The 25,880-nt window shown below is 39.3% G+C and overlaps 1 protein-coding gene and 1 long non-coding RNA gene across 3 annotated transcripts in view; one reads left to right on the top strand and one right to left on the bottom strand.

Moving 5' to 3' along the window:
• The window catches only part of LOC117816771, a 178,524-nt gene that overhangs the window by 9,016 nt on the left and 143,628 nt on the right, over nucleotides 1-25,880 (top strand). The gene's annotated exons all lie outside the window — the stretch shown is intronic.
• The window catches only part of glra4a (glycine receptor, alpha 4a), a 59,927-nt gene continuing 44,842 nt past the window's right edge, over nucleotides 10,796-25,880 (bottom strand). Inside the window, exons 6-9 of the mRNA XM_034689090.1 lie at nucleotides 22,925-23,062; nucleotides 22,455-22,669; nucleotides 19,209-19,358; nucleotides 10,796-11,597 (exon numbers count right to left, since the gene is read on the bottom strand). Of these exons, the coding sequence (XP_034544981.1) occupies nucleotides 11,295-11,597; nucleotides 19,209-19,358; nucleotides 22,455-22,669; nucleotides 22,925-23,062 (806 nt within the window). The 3' untranslated portion in view covers nucleotides 10,796-11,294. The remainder of the gene's footprint in view (nucleotides 11,598-19,208; nucleotides 19,359-22,454; nucleotides 22,670-22,924; nucleotides 23,063-25,880) is intronic.

The following is a 25,880-nucleotide window of genomic DNA, read 5'->3' as shown; positions in this document are numbered from 1 at the left end:
CACTCCTCTGCTAAGCTTTTCAACACTTGAATCAAATGGCAAATGCATAATTGGATTCAAATGGGATTTTAACCTATTAGAATAATTTTCTGTGTGCTGGAAGATGCTTAAAATTTTAATGCTTAGTTCTTTTTATATTAAATGCTAATGAGGAGTTGGTAGGTCAAAGCAAAGTGTATTCACAGCTTTCTAATTGTCTGTCATGGAGATTAAAGGTTGTGGCGGCTATTGTTTTAAGATCAATGTGCTTTTAAATGGAGTGAGTGAGTTTTTAAGAAATTCTTTCAGGGTACAACATGGATGTGAAGATAAGAAGCCCCCTTTATTATTCAGCATCATAATTCAATTATTTAAAACAACCAAAACAAAGCAGATAGTAAGACCTTTTATTTACTGTTTGAACTTGAATAACCCCAGTCTGCTTTATGTCACATCTCAGGTCATAACAGCAACTCCAGACACTGAAGTTTTAGGTTACCCCTGGGACAGAGAAAGTTGTAACAATGATTTTATTATGGATACGTGTGACACTACTGTCAGAGATCAGTTTGTCTGTAATGACAGGAAGTTTTTAAGAAAACTTAGGTTTAAGGTTTTAGCTTCAGGTCAGAAATTAAAGGAAACCCTTTCGCTGATGTCAGTATCAAACCTCAGCATAGTTTCATAACATGAAATACATGGATGGATGGGTGGATGGATGGATGGATGGATGGATGGATGTTGGCATAATCCCTGGACAGGTTATCTGGATTATCTAAACAGCTCATTTTAAGAACTTCCCAAGTCTCATGCCGTCGTATTAGGACAATATTGAAGGACACGCCCACCCTGAAGCTCTGTCAAATATTCCCTCATTTGGAAAGTCAATTTCAATCCTTGGCTTCTTCCTCCACTCTGCACATCATTGATTCAGTATGTCTCAGAAAGTTACTTGTATTGTTCTTGTGGTTGTGAAAGAAAATTATTCTCTCTTCCCAAAGATAAAGGCACCAGAGAACAGTGGAAAGTTTTTATGTTTTAGGGACAATCAATGTAGCTGTTTGTGCTCGCCACTTTACTTATGACTGCTTTGTAAACAAAGTCCAGTGAAACTTGGGGCTGTACCATCTGTAAAGACCTTCATGGAGCCTTAAAACCACAAGCTGTAAGTCACATAATAACAGCAGGCAATGTATCAATAGCTAACGTATAATGGGGAGCTAGCGTGGGCACGCACGGCTAGACAGAGGTTTTCTGTAAAAGCATAGCTTGCGGGTCGTTTCATGACTATAAAGCAGTGTGAAAAGTTACACCCACAAGCTAACTTTATATCACTAGAAAAGAAGACAACACGAAAGCGTTCAGAGGCTGAACAGTGCTGAAATTAGGGTTTTTATGGATGCCAGTACAAGAGAAATAAGGAGATTTTTTAGCTGCAAATAATGCCAAGCTACTCCATAGGTGTCCCAGACTGACATAATGAGAGGGGAAAATTAGTATGATAGATCTCCTTTAAGCAATAATAAATAATTCAATGAAAAAAAACCTAGACCTTTCAGAACCTGAACATGTTTTAGTTGCAAGAGTTTAATCAATCTTTTCTTTGATGGTTTTGCCATGATAGCCATGTACTCTCAGGCATCTGGAGGATTTCGTTCTGCTGAGTGATGGATGGTGCTTGCAATTTTTCCCAGGAATATTTGTTATTGTTAGTAAAACCAAATACTGCTTTCATCAGTATACAAGTACAATCGTGTCAACTTGTCTGGCGCCTATATACCCGCCATATAGTCGAAAGCTGTCTCCAATACACCAACTAACATTAGGCAGTTTACCTACCAAAGAAACAAGTCTTGGGTTGACTTGAAGTAGCAAGGAGGTTGAATGCCTCGACGACAATTGGGTAGATAATTGTCAAATGTTGGACACCACTCGTAAAAATACATACAGTTAAGAACTTTGTGAGTCAGTGCATGAACTCGAGGAACTTTCACCACTCCCATGTTCCAGTGATTAGAAGAACAAATTCCATTGGCTCAGCAAGCTGGACAAATCTCTCAAAACTGAACCAATTGTTGAGCCAGTAGATGCTGTTGATGTTGCTACTATGCCTAGCACCAGGTTTTCTGCCTATGTTAAACTGTGATAAAGACAGTAACGTTAGCTGATCCCTTTTTTTGTGCTAATTACCTCACCTATAGCTGGAGTTTGATGAGTCAAGCAGCGAATTGTTCTTGTTCCTGGGTTGATTGCGTTCTCACTGCAATCAAACCACTCCAACATTCGATTGTGACTGAACTAAAACCACGTTTTATAAGTGATGTCTGCTTACTTGTTTTGTTCAGCATCTGAGTGCGATTGCCGTGTTCACATATGTCCAAACCAACCAGGCTAAGAAGGGAAATGCCTTTTTGTTTCAGAAAACTTCTTCAGGTATGAAGGCACCCTCGGCTAATAGAGTCCTCATGCTTCAAGTATTTTTGCTGGTTGAAGTAATAAACCACCATTTAAGCAGATTATAAACCCCACTCTTGTATAGCTACTTTGTCAATCAAATAACTACTCACTCACTCTCCTGTCAGGCTCCTGAAGCTGGCAGAGTAATTTTCCCTGACAGTTAGCATTTCTCAGTCCAGTCTGTTTGTCTGTTTGAGCTCCTCATCAGCTGTGATAGTGCTTATTTTTCGCTTCTTGACAGATGAGTCAGACCATGCTCCATTTCTGCAATAAATAAATTGATCTCACTTGTCAAGAGTTTATTTCCTCTCTGGCAGCAAAAACATGTCATATAAGAAACTCCTGTAGATTAAAATGAGACAGGATATGTGCTTACTGGTGCTAACAGACCTTTAAAAGTCTTTGTTCTTATAGCAATGTTCAGGCTTCTATTAATTCATGACACAGAGTTTTGTCTTTTATTATCTAGTGTCTTAACAGCCCGTGATGTGCAGATGCAGAGTGAACTTCGTGACACTGGCCAGCTTGGATAATAATTAGATTTATTACAACAAACAGCATCAACATCAGTAACAAGCATCGCGACTGCTTGGAGGACGACCTGGCCAGATGAAGTCGCCTGTCCTCTGTCTCCAAAGTTAGTCTTATAAAGGGTGTAGGTGTCGTCACAACACACACATATATGGACGTCTCAACACCAGTACAACAATGTTATTTTGGACTCCAACTCTGAAGACCTTAAAGTGACAACAGTCTAGTGACCATTGGTCAATGATGCCAACTGTCACAGTCAATCACATTTATGGCGAGATGCTCTTTTCTTAGAAATTCTTGAGGCCTCCTGGAGCCATTCTACAGGTTCTTGAAACCTCCTGAAGTTATATTAAACAACACAGACTAACGACATATACTTAATCTTATGTGGTTGAATATCAGATACTTCAATAACAAGATTAGCCCCAATTTTACTAACATGATATTGATAAAGACATGAGTAGAGCAGCTTTAAATTCTAACAAATCCATCATTATTGTGGAGGGAGGCTGTTAAATTGGATAATTTATCTTCAGAACGTGTCTCAATTTAAAAAAAATGCATAGCTATCTGTTTCAAACAACTTGAAAGAGTAAATCTTGTTGACTCAGTGGAAAAAATTGTAAGCAGTCACAGCAGGGCTCATAATTAGACAAATGGCCCTTGGTAAGGACATTTTATGACTTATTTCTATATTATATGACATATTTGGGATATCTATGTATCATGAAAGAAAGCAGAGAACAAAAAAATGCAAGTCACACTGAGAATCCAGTCACACTGTACATTTGATGAGGTGTGTAAGTAGATGGGACGGACCATTACTCAGCATGAAGTGGACAGTAAATAAAGAGTTCGGTAGCACCTGCTGAGCACCTCCTGCTGATTCTGCTCTTTCACGTCTGGAGTTGTAACAAAGAAAGATGTGATGTTTATTTTTGAAGCCCTTGCAGAGACCGCACATAGCAACGACGGCGGGAGTTTTAAAGCAGATAGGGAGAAAAGTGAGTGAGAGAAGAGAGCGCACAAACTCCTTCTTCTTCAGACACCAAAAATCCCATCACTCCAGCACTCAGGCACAAGTAAAACACACTGTGAATCATGTATGCTCACACTAACATGCACTCATACTTGCACACCTTCGTGCTTCAGCCCCAGCAGACTGGTTGCCTCCCCTCTGGTAGCATCCCCACATCTCACAGAATAATTCAGTCCATGCTTCTCTGCAGGCCCTTTGTTTCCAAGGCAACAAGACTTGGTGGATGTGTTGAGTTTGCTGTAGTCTAGACAATAAGTAAGAGAAAGATTTGGTTCCCAAGATGTAAATGCTGGTAAGAATATGTGTAAGTATTTACTCATTTTTTACACATGTACAAGTATTCATTATGTATGCACGTGTATACTTCAATAAGTGTAAACATGTATGTGTTTTCATATCTTTAGGAATGACCTCAACTGTGTATTCAAAGTGCATACTCCTCTGGGGGGACTGATCTTGTCATAAGATGTTTTATAAACTGTACTTGGATCTAGCTACAGTGTAAACCTAATGAAAGACATGGGAACTGATAAGTGCAGCCTTTTGAAAAGCACTGAGGCCATTCTGAGGACATCTTATGAGCAGAGATATGTTATAATGGTTTTCAAGTGTGACTAAGGCTACAGCCTCTTGTAAATCCAGATGCACTACAGTAAGATTGATTGAACTCAGTACAGAGATAAGAGTGGTTTTGAGTTGAAGAATTGAAGAAGCTGAAACAAGTCCTTCACAGGATGCTCTCCTTTCAGCAGCCTGTGTGAGGAATATTTTCTATTAATAACAGAAATAGGCAGCATGTCTATTAAAAGACATCCTCAAGAAGTAATTTAAAAGTGACTTCAAACTGTCATTTCTTTGCATGCCTGCTGTGCTTCAGCCTGTCCAGACACAGTAATGAACTGAGACATCGAAGCAGCAAAGTGTCTGTTGTGTTATGGTCTGACTGTGAGACATAGAGGTTGAAGTAATGAATGGTCACTCTTTGATAACAGTGACATATTTTGTTTGTTGCTGTATTTTCTCTCTCTCCCTGTGGTGGGAAGCCATACAGACATTTAGCTTCCTCAACTTCACCCTCACCCACAGACACACACACACACACACACACACACACACACACACACACACACACACACACACACACACACACACACACACACACACACACACACACACCAGTTCCCATACACGCTCGGCCTCCCTGGGAAATAATTATTTTCCCTCTTGGCTCACCTCTCCCCAGCCAACCTGCAGCACAGAATCTGTGTCAGAGCAGCAGAGGGAAAAGGCTGCTAGCTGTCTCCCTCTCTCGCTCTCTTGGGCATCAACTCAAGTGTGAGTCGGGTCTGATGGACAGGGCAGGAGGGGAGGAAGAGAAAATCCTCCGTTTACTTAAATAGCAGCAAGAGCAGAGCAGCAGTAGAGGCCTGCGAGCAGAGGGGGTGAGGGATAGACACAGAGTTGAGGGAGGCAGCGAGGCAGCAGACATGTACATCCATAAAGACGTACACTATGCTTTAGCTCATGTCAGTCCCTATAGGATCATACTTACCTGGAGATGTTTTTCACAGCAGTTTGTCTGGGCAAAGAGGATAAATGGTATGAAGTATAAAGAGGCTCTGGGAGGGGGAGAAGTGTGCATATGTTTTGTGAAGTAGATCAAAAGATGAGTTAAGTCAATTTTGATTTAGGAAAACTACCAGGAAAGGCACAATTGCAAGTTAAGGTCATGCATTTAAATTACTTAGAAGTGAAGTTCCAAGGTGAAAATTGGTTGTCATATCAAAGTATTACAAAAAAACCTATTAATTTACTGCAGCATACATCTGCATCTGTATGTAAGAAGCAGATGTATGCTGCAGTTGATCTACTATTAAAAACAACATGAAGGAAACCAAAACTAGGCCAAAACTAATATTGATATTTGAGAAACATTGAAGAAACCTTACTTATCAAAAAATATTGATGCAGATGTTTCATGGGAAATATGACCCAGATACAGAGTAGAGTGCAGTGCAGAGGCTTTTATTGCTCTTTGAAAATGTGCTTTCACAACTTCTTTGTGTAAATGCCCCGTTATTGCTAATTATTGGGATTTTTATTGCTAAATATGAACTTTCTTTCTTTCTTTAAAAATTCAATCACTGTTTTTTTCCCTCAAAATACAATGAAGACTCTGGTAGTCCCATAAATAATATATCGTCCTCTACTGCTGACTTAAAGCCATAAAAAGAGATCCCTTACAAAATGTATTGCATCTTGTATAAAAAAACATCTACTGTCACACCTAATTCAATTTTTAAGCAACAGCCCCTCCCCCCTTAGAAATTCAGAATACTTTCTAAAGCGACAGAATTTTGAAAAGAGGTTTGACACAATTCTGACGAGTGCTTATTCTCTCTACAGAGGGATTGGGAAGAGGCTAATTCCTTGTTTCTCCTGTTTGCACACAATAGAAACAAGCAGCATATGTATGTCTATAACCATTATCCATGAAAAACCCCTGAGCTGCAGTCTTCCCAGCTGTAGGGCTCTGCTCAGATGTTGGAATTACAGAAATGTAGAAGCGCAGTGAGGGATTAGAGGAAATTAATCCACACAGGATTTCTTAAGTATACAAGGAGCAGTTTTCCGAGAGCTGCTTGAAACGTAGGTTTTCCCAGTAGTCTTCTTGAAAGCATGTCCGTTGAAGAAACATGTTTCTGATTACATTATTCAAATAAGACAAAAAGGAAAAAAACATGATGGTTCTATGACTTGTATATTTAAGTCGAGTTAGGAAAAGATTATACATTAAACGGCCTGGGAGCATATATCTGACCTTGTTTGGGGAGTGGTGCATCAACCATCTTGACTCATGCAGAGATGGTGGACAAAGAGGGACTTGTCATGTCTTCTCAGCATCATGTTTCCTTACATCTGCCTTTACATTCACTGTGAATCTGGTGCTAAAAGGTTTTGTGTTGGATGTGTTTCATTTGTGTTAAAACCATACACAGAGCTGAATTTAAGAGAGTTGCTGTAGATGCAACATTTGTTGGTGACTGTAGCCTTTACATATCCCACTTTAACCAAAGCATCTCGTCAACACTTTCTGGCTATACACAGCAGTTGGCTTCAATTGATTTGTTTATTATGTTGTGATTATAACTATGCAAAACATTAATCTTGACCCATTTGAGAATACCTTCACTTTGCCAAAGATTTTTGTTTCAAGCTTTCATTTTTGGATTCAATGAGCTGCATGTGACGACATACGCTACTAATAGCTTAATAAGTGTGTTTTTTGTTAAGTTATTGACCTGAGCCCCTGCCAGAACATTCTGTGATGAATACTGAGTGTGTTATTTGTGTATTTCTTTCAGTCTTTGCCTCAGGCTTAGGGTGAGGGATTTGTATCTTTTGGCCTTCTCCCTCCCCTGCACAAGCATTTTTTTATAATTTTGTTTTGATGTGAAAAGTCATAAATAAAATAATTGTTGCACTCCTGATGTACCAAAAACCAGACCAACACAAGGAAACTGTTTATATGTGTCCATCATTACAGCATCAGACCATTTAGCATCGGAGAGACAGGATATTTGCATTAGACCTTTACGCCACCCATGCAGCTGTCAGTCCCAAAAGGCTTTAGAGAAAAAAAGGTGTATTTACACAGCAAAGACATCTATTTCCACATGCTGGGTGACATTCACAAGGTGTGCATCCATAATGGTGTGTGGAGCAAGCGCTTTCTTGTGTTTACACCCATATATTTAAAGGTGACATGTGTAGCATTGTCTCATTAATACATCACTGTCAGAAGAAACCAATATTTTCCCTAGGGCTGCTATTTCTTATTCCACCAGGCGTCGACCAGGCGAGAGCATCCTAGGGATGCAGACATATTGCTGAATTTTGGCTTTGAAGATCACTATGATTTTAATATTCTCACAGCTACACCTTGTGTTGACGGTTTGAAGCAGTCAGGCAAAAAATGCTATCCAGTGTTTCTTGTCTTCAATACTCAAACGACTTAATTTACACAGTAAAGAACAACATTTCATGTTTAAAAAAGATCAACTCTCGGCCTTAGAACCTACTCCAAAATGAATTTAAAAAGCAAACTTAAAGAACAGGAAGGCCCTGAATGTTAACTTGTTATAAAATGTCTTTTATAGTCAAAAATCTTGCACATCTAAGCATCTCCACGTTTGTGTTTCTGTTTTATGTGCGTGAAATGGGTGAGATGCTGCTGCTCTAAGGGACAGCAGTATTGATCGCAGGTCTTAGGCTGCTTTCTCTATGCTCAACCATCGGTTTTAGCTGTGGCACCATTGACATTCATCTGAAAACGAGGAGGGGGAAAGCATGTTGATTAGCCCCGAGGGAGAAGGCAAGGGCATGCTGTGGCCTTGATGACCAACATTAGATGTGCATCCGTCTCTTTTTTTCTGCTCTATGTATGATCATTTATGCACAACACATGGCTTTGATATATATGTGTGATCCATCAAGACAGCAGTCTTTAGGAAAGATCTTTAAAAGAGCAGCTTTACATAGCATAGTGTTGAAGCCTGTGGAATAATTCATATTTCCAGCCTTCTATTGGGGAATCATTTTGATAAGAACTTTTCATCAATGGGGTTAAGGTTTTTGTGCATAAAGAAAATTGTCTGATGAATTAAGCCCACCAGGTAAAGGTTTTATTTTACAGAAATCTACCAGCCTCCCATGATGTTGAAATATTACACACACCTCATTCTGTGCCAGATCAGATGTTTAGTCAGTGTTTGTGGATTTTGAAAGGCTTCTGTTGCCACAACTGCGTTTCAGTGAGTTTCATCTACACTTGTAAGCAAAGTAACTGATTGTTGTGGCTCTTATATTTTTTTTATATATGTGTTATATCTGACTTTGAATTGAATAAGAAGCAAAGCTCTGGGCACTTTTAAAACAAATGTGAGAAATTAGAAATCATCTGCTTCCAGTTTCAAATGTGAATTATCTTTTATGTTTGCATGTTCAGTGAACTGAAGATTTTAGGCGGCTTGCTGAACTAACATACCGTCTAAAGTCATCATGAGCTCACTGGGATTGTAATGAGTGTTATCCAGGATTTTTGATGACAAAAAATAAAGGATTTTAGTGGTATGACTTCTTATGAAAGGGTAAACCTGATTTAATAAATTGTAAAATCATTTACTTACATACATTAGTTGATCCTGTCACTTATAAGTACCCACAAAGGCAGCTTGTCAGAAGCATCACTTTTTTTTCACAGGGGGCACCCAAATTGACAGAATCAACACCTCTGGCACTTCAACTTGAAACTGCTGTTTCCTCCAGATCTTAGCGTGTGTTGCACTTACTCTTATGTTTCTCACAGGAACTGAAAATCTCATCCTACCTAGTGTTGGTTTTATTACGGTTAATCGCTTGATCATCATAACTAAGACCAGTGTCTGTATTATTAGGCATTCAAAATACCTGGTCTGGTTTGCTTTTGTGAGTCACAAAGAGGCATCAGTATTGAATTTAGACTGTTTCAGAATCTCTTAAATAACTCTTTTTAAGAGAGATTGAAACAAATATTTCAAATTCCCTCTTTGGCTGTATTCACATCCAAATGAATACCTTTTCAAACATCTGTTCAAAACTATCCATGACAATGGATGGCTTCAGTCCAAGGTTTTTCTATTTTGGAGTTGTTTTGTTTTCATAAAAGGGTCTTCGCTGACAAGCAACAGCCAGTCTTATTGACATCTGCATAGCCTCAAAATCTGTTTTCTAAATCTTCTGAAAGCTGTCAGAAGGACGTGACGAATTTTTCAAGCCACACTGTCCTTACTCAGCAAACCATCAGCTCTCTGTGGATAAAACCAGCTCCTCTATTTGTCTTTATTTATGCTGTGAAGGTATGAAGTCCCTCTAAAATATTGGCTTAAAGCCTTTTCCTCCAGTTCAGTGGGCGTACTCTGCACGATAATATAAAACACTGGATATATTTAAGAAAAATCGTTATCTATTTAACAAGAGAGTGAGGGTAAAATAGAAACATAGGCATGCTTTAAAACACATTCACCTTTAAACACACACTCACACTTTTTCATTACCTGGGGAACTGTACAATACAAAGCGTTTGATTAGGACTGCCGACAAACGGACAGTAGGCTCCAGCTGCCTCTCTGAATTTCATTGTCATTAGCGTTGGAACACCAAGCCCTTTTCAAACTCATTAGTTGATAAAACAACCCTCTGATTTCCCATTAAAAAACCCATTCGTCCTCCCTCACTGGCTGCCCCCCAACCCCCCCCATCCCCTCCTCACTGCAGCCCAGCATTACCACACCTTCCTTCAAAACTACTCCTGAGACTGGGGAGGAAATAGCAGAAAAAAGAAATACAAAGACCCAGAACTACTGATGCAAACTGATTAGTCATTTTGCATCTACAGCATTTACTATTTACCATACTCTTGCATTTCATATCAACATTTGGTTTGAGCTTCATCCCAATTTGGAGCTGATTGGAGGCTACTAAAAGGCTGAAACAGAAAAGTTTTGGTGTGATTGGTTATTTGAGACGGATTTTTTTCAACACTGCATATTTTTACAGAGTAATCGGCAAAATCTTTAGCTTAAAGAGGGACGAATCACTTCTGGTTTCCTGGCAGAATAACAATTTATTTAAATTTAGACAAAAGGAAATACATATTTGTGCTTTGTGCAGTTTAATGAAGAGCTTTGCATATGTACACTTTATACACTGTTATATATAATCTAAATTGAATTAACACCACTTGTTGAATAATAATAAATATCAAAGACCCATTCCCCCCCCCCCCATTGCACCCTTCTATATCCCTTTTATAATCTAAAGGTGTAAAAAACCTATTATCTTTTGAATTTTCAAAAACATTCATTCAAAGATGCTTAGTGTCAAAATTCAAGTCAGTATATCTCATCCAGCCAGGATCAACACCAACTCATCTGAACTCTCAAACACAGGTCATAAACCTACAAAGTACCAGCAGTGTTTTGTTTCTGTTGTAATCCACACGAATCAAAGCCAAGGCAGAAACGAATAAACAACACCAGCCTGAATCCAGGCAGCTTAACCTCGTTTTCCGGCTTAATCACCCCTCGACTGAAATCCTGAAGACGCACCTGAGCACAAAGTTTTAAGCAGTTGTTTTAAGAAGCAGATAACGCCTCTTGACACATTTCTTCACTGTATTAGTAGATCTGACAGGCAGTTTTGGTTCTGAGGAGAAAAAAACCCTAAAATGTAGCAGAAAGCGTTTTTACAAATTGGCGTGGATGTCTTCGTGTCGCAGCACTTTGTAGGTGATCCAGTAGAAGATGTTGAATATGAGAAAGCTCAGGGGAAACACGGCTCTGGAGATGGTGTCGATGCGTTTGGCGCGGTCCACAAAGCGCTTGTGAAGCATCTCCCCGTCATGCACGGGGAAGGGGGGAGGAGGAGGAGGTGGAGGGGTGAACACGGTGGCTGGCTCCACAGCAGTACCATCCTTGGTCTGCAGGCAGTGACCAAGTCCATAACCCCGGAAGTAAAAACCGCGGCTCTCCCTCACCAGTTCCTCCTCCTGTGGAGTCAAGCAGAGGGAAAAGAGATTGGCCTCTTGCTGTCAGCATGAATTAGCTTACAGCTTTTTACATTTCCTCGCAGTGGCTGATTCCCAAATGCATTGGGTTGTAGAGGCACAAAAGGTCAGTAGAGTGCAACATCCAGCAGGAAAAACATTTTTTACATTAGCATTCAGAGAAGACACGCATTTGTACTGATTGTGTTTAGAAGAAGAAAGGGAACCAGCTGTAGTTTTTGCTTCTCATGGATTACTTCATTACAGCAGCATTGGTTTCTATGAAAAACAAACATTGACAAAGGATGCACAAATCATAGATGGTGATCCAACAACATTTACAACTGCTCTTAAGGTATTAATGAAACCCTATTAGACAGCTAAGTCAGATGCAAATCACGAAATTTTTGAACCATTGTCAGAGTTGTGACTAGGTTTTTTTTCTCCAGATATCTGGAAATAACACAATTCCCAAGACTTTTTAGAACATTTTTTCATTAGATGGAAAAAGAAAGCGAAAAGTTGTTTTTTATTTTTATTTTTCAACATCTTGCTTCATGCAAAAATTGATTCATGGGTAGAATAAGAAAAGACATTTTACCAAATTGGAGCATGTCCTCATCCAATTTCTAAGTACTAGCTTGCATTTCTATTGTGCATTCAGCAGTCTCTAGAATCTGTTATCAGTGTTTTTGGTGTTGTTTTAGAGTTTCAAAAAATCCTAAAACATGAGGGGCATGAGTCTAGGCTACAGAGGGCAAAAACCTAAACTTTTAGAGCGGAATCACAGGCAGTCCCTCCAGGATTTCGCGGGATTTTTTGTGATTGTTGCGGCCCAAAGAGCCTGAATTTGCGACAGCTTTTTGAAAAAATTGCGGTGAAAGTTGCGATTATTTTTTTTTTGCTTTTTTCCTCCAATAACATCTCAGGAGCAAGTAAATACGCTATGTGGCCACTGACTGTATTTTGATTGTCTTGATTCACAGAAAAATGCCATGAAAGGACTGTATTGCACATTTACGACGGTCCCTGAATGCACCTCACAGCGACTGAGGCACAGACAGTCAGTTCACGGCACTCTGAAATGAATCTGCATCTTTGATGGCTATGAGTTGATCAAAACTTACTAAATGTGTCTGATGTATCACCAAACTGGATTAAATCAAGCTGTAGACGGGAGCTTTTTATGGTAAGAGTGGCAACAACGTCAAACCTCAAATAATAAACAGACAACCCCCGGTTGTGTCTTTGTCACTAATGCACACCGGGGGGAAAAATCATCAATGAAGATGAGACAGATGCATGTAGGGGGGAGAGCTGGTTCAGCACACCTGCTGCAGGTAGGTGACCAAGCGAACACTGTGCCCCTCAATCTATAAATAACAACGTTGTCATCGTCACTTGTCCTGCCCGCTGTCCTCGCTTTTCACCCGTTCTCCGTGCGTGTTTTTTTCTGTTGAAAAGTGCCCATCAAGTGAAGACTTCTGTTTATGTTCCAAGGAAGTGAAATTGATGACAAAACCGATGACGTACAGGGGCTGAGGTTAAGGTAATTGGTCAAATTTGCGGGAAAGTTGCGGTGATTGTATAAAATTGCAAGGCCGCGAAAAAATCGCGCTGATTGGTTGAATTTGCGTTGATAGTTGCGATTGCGAAATTGCAACTTCCTGGAGGTACTGCACAGGGCATCGCTATGAGAGTGAAAAAAAACTATAATTATGAAGTTGCTCAAAATAATTAACCTCCACCTCTCCTTCCCAGCCCTTTTCAATAAGTTTCTGAATGACAGCCTTTTTTAAAATGCCTATTAATAAAAAGTCATGATCTGAACTGCACCAAAAAACCCTTGCACTTGGCATCATGCTTTGATGAATGGCAGGGTGGTGGGGTACGTTTTTTTCAACACTGAATGAGACACCGTCTCCGCCCTCTGAAGAGAATATTAATAGACATGCAGCTTAAGTCTGACAGCCGCTCTGACACTTTGAGAGATTCACTTTAGCAGGGGGAAGTGAAGATGTGGGATCTAAATTGGATGATTAGTAGTCAAAGTGACGTGTCCTGAAAGCTCTGTTTCTCTCTTTCTCTGACCCTGACAGTTCTGTGGTACTCCACTGGCCTTGGCATCAGGATGAGACACCACCAACCAGAACCCCTAATGTCTTTCACGCTTGTCTCTTACTGTTAAATTTGTCCTGCACAGTTTTTCATGTAGTCTAACAGCCTGGTTGTGAATAACTTTGTGTTTGCTAACTAGTTTCCCCCCAATGACAGATTGCACCAAACAACAGAAGGGTTGGAGAGTTGTAGCTCTTCCAGCACAGCTTAATTATCACTCCCACGCCTTCCTAAGCGACACAGTACATCATGTGCTAAAGGCTAATGGTGCCTTTCTCTAAAGATAATAGGTGCTCATCGTTTATGCTCTCATCAGCAGCTACACTTTGTGATGTGTTGGAATATGATCAGTTAAGACTTCTCTTGATATCACAATCGGGCTCTGTGGAGAAAAAAGTTAATGCCCACATGGATGTTTTTTTTAAAGAGGACATACCTCCATACATTTTATTTCCTCAGTTTTAATTTTGTTACTGTGTCATTTCAGGTTGTTTTCTTGAGATCTTGACTTATTTTTCTCATTCTCTCTGCACAAAAAACTTGTTTTCATGTGATATCAGGGCCATGGTAATCTAAAACAAAACAATAAGGTGCTCACTATGCCAGACCACAACATGCCATGCTGCTATTGCTCACACCAATGAGGCAATATAAGCCTCCTCTCCAAACAATTGAAATGAACAGAATACCACAAGTAACCAACAGTCATGAAATGATACATGTTGGCTTGGCCGTCTGTTGTTTTTAGGGAAAGAGTGAGAAATACATATCCTAATGCTAACACTTAGCTCAAAGAACTTAAAGGTAGTGGAGATTTCTATCGGAACTATTTCCTATCTGTTGTGTAAATATGTAGCTACAGCCAACAGCGCAGTTAGCTTAACTTAGCTTAACTTAGCTAATAGAATAGAAATGGAGGTAACAGCGAGCCGGATTTTATTTACACTTTGTCTCTCTCGACAGATGAAACAAACAAATCATAAATGAACTGCTCTCCTTTTAGAGTGGATGCCAACCAGATTTACTAACCTGATAGAGCCAGATAAGCTGTTTCCCCTGTTTCTTTCTTTATGATAAACTAAGCTAAGCTTCATATTTGTCCATCCTCTCATGTAAAACAAGTCAGGAAATCATTTGAGCTCAATTCTTAACATACTAAACAATTTTCTCACTTTCGAAAAAATATTTTAGAACATTTCATGACAAACTCAAAAAACTGCTTTTTTTCTTCTTTTGCAAAAAAACTCTGAGTAGTGCCCTGGAAAAAGGGAAGGTTAAAATCTAGACGGGGAGCCAACAGACGAAGGAAATGCACAAAGAATTTCAATTAGCCTTAAAAACTGGTTTCACACAGGAGAAGATTTTGAGGGCAGTAATTCAAAGTTAGTAGCGTTAGTTTAAAGGAGCAGTAGGTCAGAGAGACAGGGTTATAGTGACAGGACATGATAGTGGGTTTAGTTGCAGGAGAGTTGCCAGGAAACATTCAGGTCTGATGCAAAAGTTGCACGGCAAAAATTGGATTTCAAGGACAGGGTTGCACGGGGTTCAACATCTTTTTGTTACCCTAGCACAGGCGCTGCAGTTTTCACTCAGATTCTTGATGGCTGAGTTGTTCTCAGGGACTTCATTCTCTTTCCTCATCGACTCAACACTCCCAGGTTGAGTGGCATACACCTCCCGTGGGAAGGAAGGTAGACAGAACAGAATCAGAGTTACTACTCTTTATATCATCCTCTGTTATCTCAAGAGTTTGGTATTAATTCAATGGTAGTTTAAAGAATAATTTCTGCTGAACTTGTGATTAGTTTTGGAAATGTGCCCTCACATTTGGCTGAGAAAAAAGTCCTTCCTGCGTAATTTAAAATAAAAACCTACCTTGCCAAGAATAAAGTAATTAAAGGTGCAAACTTGAAATTCACACAACAAACTCAGGCAGGCGTTCTCAGCTTTTAATTAGAGTGGCACTGCCAGTGTGATAATATAGGACATTATCTGTGTCTGTTAGTATAGGGAGCTGGCTTTGAAGACAAATTTAGCATCCTCAAGGTGCCAGTTGGAGTTATTTCTGCAAAGACGGAGGCTGTGTTTCGTCTACTTGTACTTTTGAAGGCAGTGTGGATGCACTTGCTGTAGCTGGTTTGGCTTACAAAACACCAGAGCGGAGTTGAAGAGGAGAATTGATTGAATTGGTCAGGCTGGGATTTGTTCACTCCATCAGACTCCCAATTTCACATCAGTACAACAGATCAGGTCATGCATCAATACCTCTCAGATGGATAGTTTGTGATGTGAAACTCCACAGTGGGAGTAATTGTGCAACTGATGTGGACAGGGGAAGTCCTCTCCTCGACAGACAATCATTTCTCTCTCTCTCCTGTAACAAGGCAGGAGGGCAGACTGCCCAGTAAATCTGTTGGACTCTTCTGCTTTCACAGGGAACTTTGCCATGAGTCTGGGAAGCTGCACACTCGGTGAGCTGTTTAATGGGATTTTCAAGATGTTCCGACTGCTTCTCTTGAGGAGAAGGTTTCAGTGCCATAAAAGGCCTCTCACCTCTCTGTAAAGCCTTTATAGTTGTCAACCCATAAGCTGCATCCCTAGAGGATCATGGATTTACAAAGAAAGGGAGAAAAAAACAAAATAAAGAAATTAAAACTGTGACTATTTTGTGTTAAGGCACAGTTTTTTAAGGTTTCATCCATGTAAAGTCAGCCTTATTTCACAAATTTCCTTCAGGTTCATATTGTGTGTGGCAAAAAAACAGTATTGACAGTAAGGATATCAATAATATAGATTAGGTAGGTTGTGGACTTACAAAGGAATATGGATCTGAGATGACATTAGGCAACTTCCAGGTAGCACCAATCAAAACAGGACCTGAGCCATATAACCACATCTTCAGTATAATAATGCTCTTAATTCTTATACAGTCCTAATACATATTGAACAAATGCGTTAAGCTCATTAATAACACCTGTATAACCTTTATTGGAGTAGGTATGAGGAAAACTATTCTTGGTTGTTGTATTTCTTCTTTCAGGATGACCAGCTTTGTGGCTTTTAAGTCATTTTCATACATGATATACCTAACATATCTAACTATTTTTTGACTGTTGAAGTGACTTTTTTAAAATTGGACATAAGCCTCTTCACATATGTATGTATGCAAATTGTCCAGAGGGGGCTGCTTGTGTGAATACAACCGGGTAAATCTATTCAGCCTGACTTTATGCAGACTTCTCCTCATAACCCCGTGGTAAAATGTCCATGTAAAGTAAAGGTGAGCTGATGTGTTGTCTGGAACATTCACTGCGAGTGAGTGGGAAATTTGCTGCTTTATATTCTTTACCGTATGCCTTAGTTGCCAGTATTATTGTATGTTTTCCCCAGTTATGTTTGTCATACTGAAACAACCCAGTACTTATTGTGGTGATATTAACTGCAGAAGGTCCCTCCTCTTTCTGCATGTGCTACCCAGCTGCCTTCTCTACCATCTAGTCCAAGCTTTTCACCAGGTGTTTACAGTCGTGTGAGCACCTCTTAAAACAGGTTATTCTCCACTGTTAAGTGCATGTGTGAAAGGCAAGTTCCTGAAATTATGTTGAAAATGTCAAGAGTTCATGTGTGAAAAAGAGCTATGGGGAACGTATGTGTTAAAGTTTCAAATAGCTTAATATAGAAATGACAGCACATATTCTGGAAGAGCACTGTATATGAATTTGGCACCTGTTATGTGAGAGAGTACAGTCTGAGACATACAGGCTGCATTACTGAGTGATGTTTGTGTTATGATAGAGGTGATGGGCTCTTAAATGACAGCACAGTTAGATGTGTAATGAATCACCCAAGATTTTGCTAATGATGTTTGAGTTTTGTAACAGTTGTGGGCTTATTTGCTTATTTTTTCAGACCACTTTCAATATTGTCTGAATAAACCATATCAACAATGATCCTGGAGAGGCATAAAAGCTGTGAGCAACGAGATTAAAAACTTGATGGGACTGACTTGTAATGGGAGATTGGTGCCTCTTTAATTCCACCTCCTCGCACTGAACACCTGTTCCTTCCCTATATGTAACTTCATCTGAACAGATACAATGTCCTGAGAGAACTATGTAGCGCTTACACAGCTTTATGATTCTTTCTGGCAGAGGCACTTGGAGGCAAACTTCTCTGGTTACTGATCTTAGTTTAGTATTCTCAGTATGGACATCATGGCCGAGGAGAGGAGATGGGAGACGATGTACAGAGAAGAGAATAAGAAAGTGAGAGAGCAAGAGGTTGAACAAAAGTAAAGCCTGAAACTTGGTTTCAGTTGTAGATTGAACTCTATAGGGGCAGGAGAAGGCAAAGCCTCAAATGCGGGCTCCATTTGCAGAGTGCACGTCTCATGTACAGAGGTTACAGTCTTTACTGTAGTAGTCCTTAATTCAACTCCAACCTCTTCCCTTTCCGTTTATCAGTTTTGCCAGTGTACTACGACGAACAAACAATTTCACTTTGAATGGAATTTATTTTTGTGCACAAAACATTTTTTACTTTGCATTAAAAATTATCCTTTGTGCAATATTATTCTTCTATATTCATTCATCATTTACTGTGCAATATACATTATCTCCTGTGCAGAATATATTATCTCCTGTGCAAAACACATTATCATTTGTAAATAAACATTATCTCCTGTGCAAAATTCATCATCTACTTTGAGATGGACATTATCTTCTGTGAAAATCACATTTGCTACTGTCCGATATACATTCACTTCTGTGCAATGCACAATGTCTTCCCTGCTATGTTCTTTGTCTTCTGTGCAAAATACATTATCTATGATACAATATATTGTACATTTTGTTACATATATTTTTTGCTTTGAATAAATGTTTGCAAGTGTAGATCCTTGTATTTGTATTGAAGGTAACTAGAAAACCCTGCACTAGCCTTTCTTTATTTCACTGTACATTGTAAAATAATGATAAAGGTGATTCATTCAACTTGAAAAAAACAATCTAACTAGTTCTTGTGAGCCTTACATCTAAACTCATGAAAACATGATGTGGTGATGATATGTTTTCGGTAAGTTATATGTAAATAAACAGCAGTAAAAAAATATTACGTCAGATTAACACGTAAATATCAAAGTGTAAATATTGAGCAAACATATCTCAGTGCCTTAGGGTTGTAGCTTTAGGCTGTTGATCTATGTAACATGCTGTGATAGAGGGAAAGAAGACAAAGGCTCCTCATGGATGACCATGTTTGCAAACTGAACTGAAATGAGTAGATCTTGTTTGTGTTGTATGACAGCCAGCTTTAGCGTGTTGATGCTGTCAGTTCCTGAATATACAGCATGCCACAATAACAAGAGGCGTAAGTCAATGTTATAGAGGCTGACAAGGACTCCATTGTGTTTGTGTGTGCCTGTGTGTGTGCTGTTTGTTTGTGCTTTAAAGAACCCAGCACAATATGTGTGTGTTCGTGTGTGAGATTTACACTTACTATTCTTTGCTGCCGCTGCTTTTTCCTCAGCCTGATGAACTCCTTGTGTTGCCTTGAGACAAAGTTAACTGCAGCGTACTCCAGCAGGGCAGCAAACACAAAGAGAAGGCACACCGCCATCCAAATGTCAATGGCCTTCACATAAGACACCTGGGTGAAAAACAAGACAAGGCCACAGTGTCACAGACAGCCAATCAATGAGGATAATGTATAACCCGTGGGGTTTTCCACAGTCTACACATCCCTCAGCTATGGCCCATAATGACACATATTCTCTTAGCCGTGGCACGTAATGACACACATCTTCAGGGAGAATTGTAATGAGTCAGAGCGATGTGGGCAGCTGACACATAGCCATGAGACAGGTCACTGCTCTGCCCGAGTTGCTCATGAAGAAAAGTCATGTCACAACAAATCAGCAACGCCCACTAAGCCAGCTTTGTGTAGGAACTTCAGTCAATTGAGCAGTTTGCAAACTGTCAGATACACATGCAACCAAGTGGGAAAAATAACAGGAGCCAACACATCAGTATAAGGTGCAATCCATGAACTTCTTTTAACTCTGAAAACACATCGACCATGTTTTAATCAGCACCTTTACTGTATTAGTCACTACTCCAGCTGTCACATATAAATGTGTTAACATGTCACTTATCACCCTCTGATTTGGTTTTAATTAGTCTTGATAAGGATATTTTAACAAACTTCAAAATTAAATATTCCTTTTGCTGCGGCCGTCCTTTAAGGAAAACTTTCTTTGTCAAATTTCAGGCTGTTACATCAGATTCGGTCACCGTTTTTTCAAGCACAAGAGAAATAGCCACTGGAAAGATGTAAGCAGAAGCAGAAAAATATCTAAAGAAAATAAAATACCAAAGAATATGCCTGAATGTTATATGTGGTAAAGATTTTTGAAGGGGTTTCTCATAAAGAAAAATGGAACTGCATCATGTGTCAAACCAAGATGTTTATGGTCATATTAGGCTGTAGTTTATGGTATTATCAAAAATCTAAAAGCATTCACATAGACCTCGGCCTCAAGATACTTAACACAGTATATTTAATAATATTTAATAATATTTAATAATAATAATGATTGATCGGATTTGTATAGCGCTTTTCTTGGTCGCTTGATATCTCCACATTGAAGAGCTGTTCCTTTCTGTATTCTATATTAATTTGTTGTGACTTTAAAACAACTTTCTGCACATCAGTGACAAATGTAAACACCAAAGCGGGAAAGGCATATATTTTGATATAAGATATCAACATCCAATGCAAAAGACAGAAATTAGATTATTAAATGTAGAATATGATATAAACTCCAACAGAAAAATAAAAGTTACTGCAATAAAAAGCAATATGTATTTACAGTGCACTGAGAGGAGGACTATAGCCTCTGTATATGGGGCGCATGCTTAGACATAGGCTAACGGTGCCCCAAGCGGTTTTAAGCTGTTCTCTATAGAAATGATTCCAGACATTGAGTGTCAATAGCTTAGAAAAGTACAAGAGACATGTTAGTACTCTGGAATAAACACATTTTTTCAGGAAATCCAGAACACTGACAGATTGATTGTAAAAAAACAGGATTATTTTCTCTGTTCAGAGCATTTTTCAGCTTGTTTAAAAGATCATTATTTTCAAGGACATCGGTCAGTAAAGAATGACTTCTTTGATTCTAAAGAGTTTTTTTTACTTACTTAGTGATTACCAACTGACTGTAGGTGCAACTCATGTCCTCGACCATTTGCTGCAAGTCTTCCCCCTTTGCTCTACTCCCCACATTTCCTGTCTCTCTTCAGCTGTCCTGTCCATTAAAGCTAAAAATGCTCCAAAATATAACCTGTCACAACACTTGCTAATTCCCTCCCTTGTTTTAACACACTCACAGTGAAAGTACTCTATCAAAACTTTTATGTCTCATGATAAAATGACTCCAAAACATGTGCAAATGAAACTAAAAAGCCTAAAAAGAAACCCAAGAAGGCCAAGCACACTTTCTCACTGAGACAAAAATCAGTGAGGCTTTTCCTGTTGCCTTTTTTCATGAAAGGGATCACCAGTCATAAAGTTTATTGAACTCATAATAATTGTCATAAAAAGGTTAATTTGTAGCACTTATCAAAACCTACATTACAAAATGTTTTACGAAACATAAAATCCCAACATTAAAACACACAATAATGCAGAGGTAAAACAGGAGGACACAATAAAAGAGGAAAATCTTTGAACAACGGTCGACTAAGAGACGAATAAAACACCATGGACTAAATCATAAAATATATAGGTGTTTAAAAGCAGTTTCCCCTCCCTCATTACCACCATTTAGTGCCTTTTTACTGCTCAGTGGGAGGCAAATAATACTGTGGTTGTTCAGTGCAGCTTCATTTAGTGAATGTGTGTCTGTGAGAATGTGAACAGGAGCTCTGGGTCACAGTGATTATTCCATGGTTAGATAAAATAACACAACAAAACTTCTCCAGGGTCAAAATGCACAGGAAATGCAGTCAAACTCAACAACCACCATAAGCATTAACTGGCAGTGCAGAACCAGCCCAAAGTGCTGTTGCTATGGTTACCGGTGATCTAATACACCTTGTGCACTGATTCAGAACGTCTCCTACACTGTTGGCTGGAAGTGAGGTATTATAAAACAGTTTTTCTGATTGGCTGGCTGTTGTCCATTAAAAATGTATTTACTGTGGTGTCAGTACAATGCAGGCTGTCCCTCTAACCTTCTCTGCGGGTACAGTGTGCCCTGACCTGTGTGCCTTTCACATGCCAGAGGGCAGCGCCCTCACCTCACCTGGCCCTCTAATGTCTGCTCTCTAGTGGGTGTCTGTCCTTACTCAGGACGTGCCTCATGCAAAGTCAGCATTTCATGACTAAATACGCTGTAATAAGTCATCCCATTCTAAAACCCACCTTCAAATATGTCTTTCCCAGATCTCCAAATATCCACTGTGTCACTTGTTCATGGAGCATTTGTGCTGACCATAGACTGTATAACATGATGGATGACATGATAGCATCCCAAAAGTGAGATCAAAACATTTGAAGTAACCTCTACTGGCTGCAGTAAAGGTCATAAACCTCTCCTCCTTCATTATAAAAGCATCCATCTCTGCCTCACTCATCTCATGTTTGGCTCTTTGCCCATTTAAAAATCCACCCTCTGTATATGATCCACCTTCTGCTGCAAACAAACCATCATACATCCTGCTACCTTGTCACAAAACCCACCTTAGGCAGCGAGGCTCTTGAACCAGAGCTCTGTGTGGTCATCGTCAGCACTGTAGTGATGCCCAGTCCCACTCTGGCTGGTGCGGCATCCATGTTTATCCAGAAGGACACCCAGGAGAGGATGACGATGAGGAGCGAGGGGATGTACATCTGGATTAGGTAATAGCCCATTTGACGTTCTAGGTGGAACTTCACCTCAATGCACGTGAATTTACCTGCAGACAGATCATATATTTGATCAAAGGAAATATTATCTGATAACACTGTAACAATAGAGAAATAGAGTGAAGATATACTGTATGTTAAAGGTGGTAGAGTGGAGGATTTTTAAAAGTAACTGTTTCTTGCAGCAAGTTTTAAGATGCATCTGGAAAACAAAAGATCAGCTGAAGCACTCAACTACAATTCACATTTTCAGTTTGAGTATGCTCGCTGATTTCTAGACACTTCCAATAGAATTAATTCAGTACCTGTGTTGTAATACTTTGTGCAGTAGCCCAAATCCTTCTCCTCCTTTAGCACAAACTGGGGGAGGGTGAGATCATCAGCCACCTGTACAGGGTTATCAGACAGCCACTCAAAGATCAAGTCGTTCATGGTGTAACCAACTGTGTAAAGGGAACAGAGAGGATAAAGAGATGAGGAAAATTCATAGAAATAGAAGAAAGTAAGAATGTGTCATTTTGTGTAATTTTAGCTCAGTTACATTAAACAGAGTAGATGGTTAATAATGACTCTTGTCACTTCTTTTCATGCATTTCTCAAATAATTTCTGATAAATTTAGTCAGATGATGCTTCTCATTATTTCAAATTTGTAATGACTTTCTGAAGAGGGAAACATGATGCTGTATTGCTCATTATTCTACCAAAAGTCTCAGAGTAAGAGGTTGGCTAATTTATAGTGAATGGGTCATCACGCAAATTAGAATCCTGACGAGGTGAGAAGGACTCTGACACAAAGCCTGAGCTATTGTTATAGAGTTTTGACCACTAGAATAAGGTACTAAACACAGCCAGGTAATGACTAGCACTTTTACCTGTATGTGTGTGTTAAATATTTGATTCTGATTAATCAAAACTCCATAACAATGGGGATTACATCTCAACAGCGAAAGCAACGCCAGGGCCAACCTGATCACACAGGTCATATCACATCAATCTGCTGTGAAGAGTCCGGTGTATTTCCACCTGTTGACACTGGCAAAAATATTTTTTTCCCATTAGCACACTAAATCAGAAAAAAATAAGAATAATGGCAGCAAAATTTTTTGTTTCCATCTCATGCTGGTCTTGAGGGTCAGGAAATAATGATTGTTTCCAGGGATAGGTAAGAGAGCAGCCCAAGTAGCATCTCTGATAGGGAAATCCAGGCAACAGCAGCAGAGCTGCTGAGTGCACCTCTAAGTGGATGATCACTGTCAAGTAACTTAAGCAATGAATGGTTTGGATAATGACATCAATGTTAAAGGTTGTGACATTTGCCTCATTTATGTCCTAAGGTGTGTCAACTGCAAAGCTGTGAGAGAAGAAGCTGCCAAATTGGGACAGAAACGTCAACATTAATATTCAAGCAGAAGTCCTGTTCCCCATGTCTAAAGTTGCCTTTAATGGGAATATTCAGTTATACAAGTGAATTACAGCAAATAAGCAGGCTAAGATATTATTACTTCACAATGAATTGAAATAGTTATTTTCGGTCAACTGGTCTAACAAGGAGGCTGAATAGAATTTATTACCATGAAAGTGTTAACAACTGCAGAATTGGAGGGACTACTTTTTTGTTGTTCAAATTGATTATTTCTAAATCAATCAATCAAAAACCATCTTTCAATAAATATTGTGTTGACTCAAACTAAAGTTTTGGTGATTATAGATTTACTTATCTTTAAAATAAAATGGTTTTCAGTAAAGCTTCTTAACATTGACAGTAAAACAAGGCTGTTTATAGGTTGACAGGAAAGATCATGACAGAAGATCATGACTGGTCCATCTTTTGAAGCTGCTTTAAGAACTACAGAACAAATGCTGTCAAATACATTGATAACAACATTGCACTAGCTGTTAAACATTATCATTATCACTCTTGCTAATCCTCATTCCTTTCCTCCTTTACCTAATTTAATTCCTGCTCCAAACTTCAGGTAGCCTCTTGTTACCATGGTAAAAAATCTATGCACAAGAAACATTAAGAACATCGACTAATGAGACCCAAAAAAAGAGAGAGAGGAGGAAACTCAGAAGGCTGTGTTCACTTTTGCCCATCTGCCCAGCTACCAGCTTCCCTCTGCCATCATGTTTGTCACAGAAAAGGTCATCGCCACTGCTACAGTCATGTTGTCAGGATTGTTTGAAGGTTACAGAATAAGGGGGGACATGAGGAGAATATCTGTCTATGACCAAGGGAGACTAGAGTTAATGTTTACTGGGCTGATAAGGTATACACAATATTATCACGAGTAGTAATGAACAAACTGTACCGTAATGGAATCTATATTTATTTTTGCAAGTTAATTATTTTGCACACAGAACACATTGTTGCCTGCCCTCTTTTGAGGCTTGCACTCTTTGACATATCCACCTGATTATAAGTACATTAAAAATGCATGCCACACGCAACAACAAAGCAGGAGTCCTCCCACATCAGAATAATACTGATGTCTCCTGGGACCCTTTGGGGCCTGAGTTACAAAGGCATCAATTATTCAAGATGTTATACCCTATCCCACACCACATGCCTGAAAAACAACACAGCTAAAACACACTTATCTTGTTCATGAGGAGAATTCACTGTCATCCACACATCCTGCTGTGACAAGCAAGGGGAATGCCAATGCTTCCCTAAGATAATAAAGCCGTCTTCTTTCCTTCCTCTAGCTAAAGCTCAGAGGCGTTAAACCATGATTGACAAAGGTGGAATAAAATAAATGAATTTCATGGGGCAGATTGTCTGGACTATCCTGGTAGACTAGAGTAATGACAGTAAATGTTAAAAAGCAGCCCATATAATGAAAGCCACTATCTTAATTCACCCATGGTTATGCTTCCAATTTGCTTTCATGCTTTTCACTTACAGATTTGAGGTTACTGGACATTGTTGGCTCAAGGCAAAGTGGAGTGGTATAAGCTGCATATACAGGACTTTGATGTGTCAGAATAAGGCAGAATCTTATGGTTGGTTCTATTTTTATAAATCTATATAAACCCTTGGCATGAAGGGCCAGAAAATAAGATTGGCCTTGGCCCTCTTAAACCTTTAAGATAACTCCTTTTTTTCTCCACCACTTCTTCTTCCTCACACTGAACAGACTGTTTCCACAGCTCTGACAGTGGCAGTAGAACCGATGAAGTCCTCCTTAACATCAAGCTCTAGTCAAGGTGATCACACCCTTGGGTGGTGTGCTAGCACTCTTGTCATCACAAGGCCA

This window comes from Notolabrus celidotus, chromosome 8, assembly GCF_009762535.1.
Source record: "Notolabrus celidotus isolate fNotCel1 chromosome 8, fNotCel1.pri, whole genome shotgun sequence".
In the NCBI taxonomy this organism is placed as follows: Eukaryota; Metazoa; Chordata; class Actinopteri; order Labriformes; family Labridae; genus Notolabrus; species Notolabrus celidotus.
The sequence above is the reverse complement of the archived record's forward strand: the minus strand, read 5'-3'. Positions and strand labels throughout refer to the sequence as shown.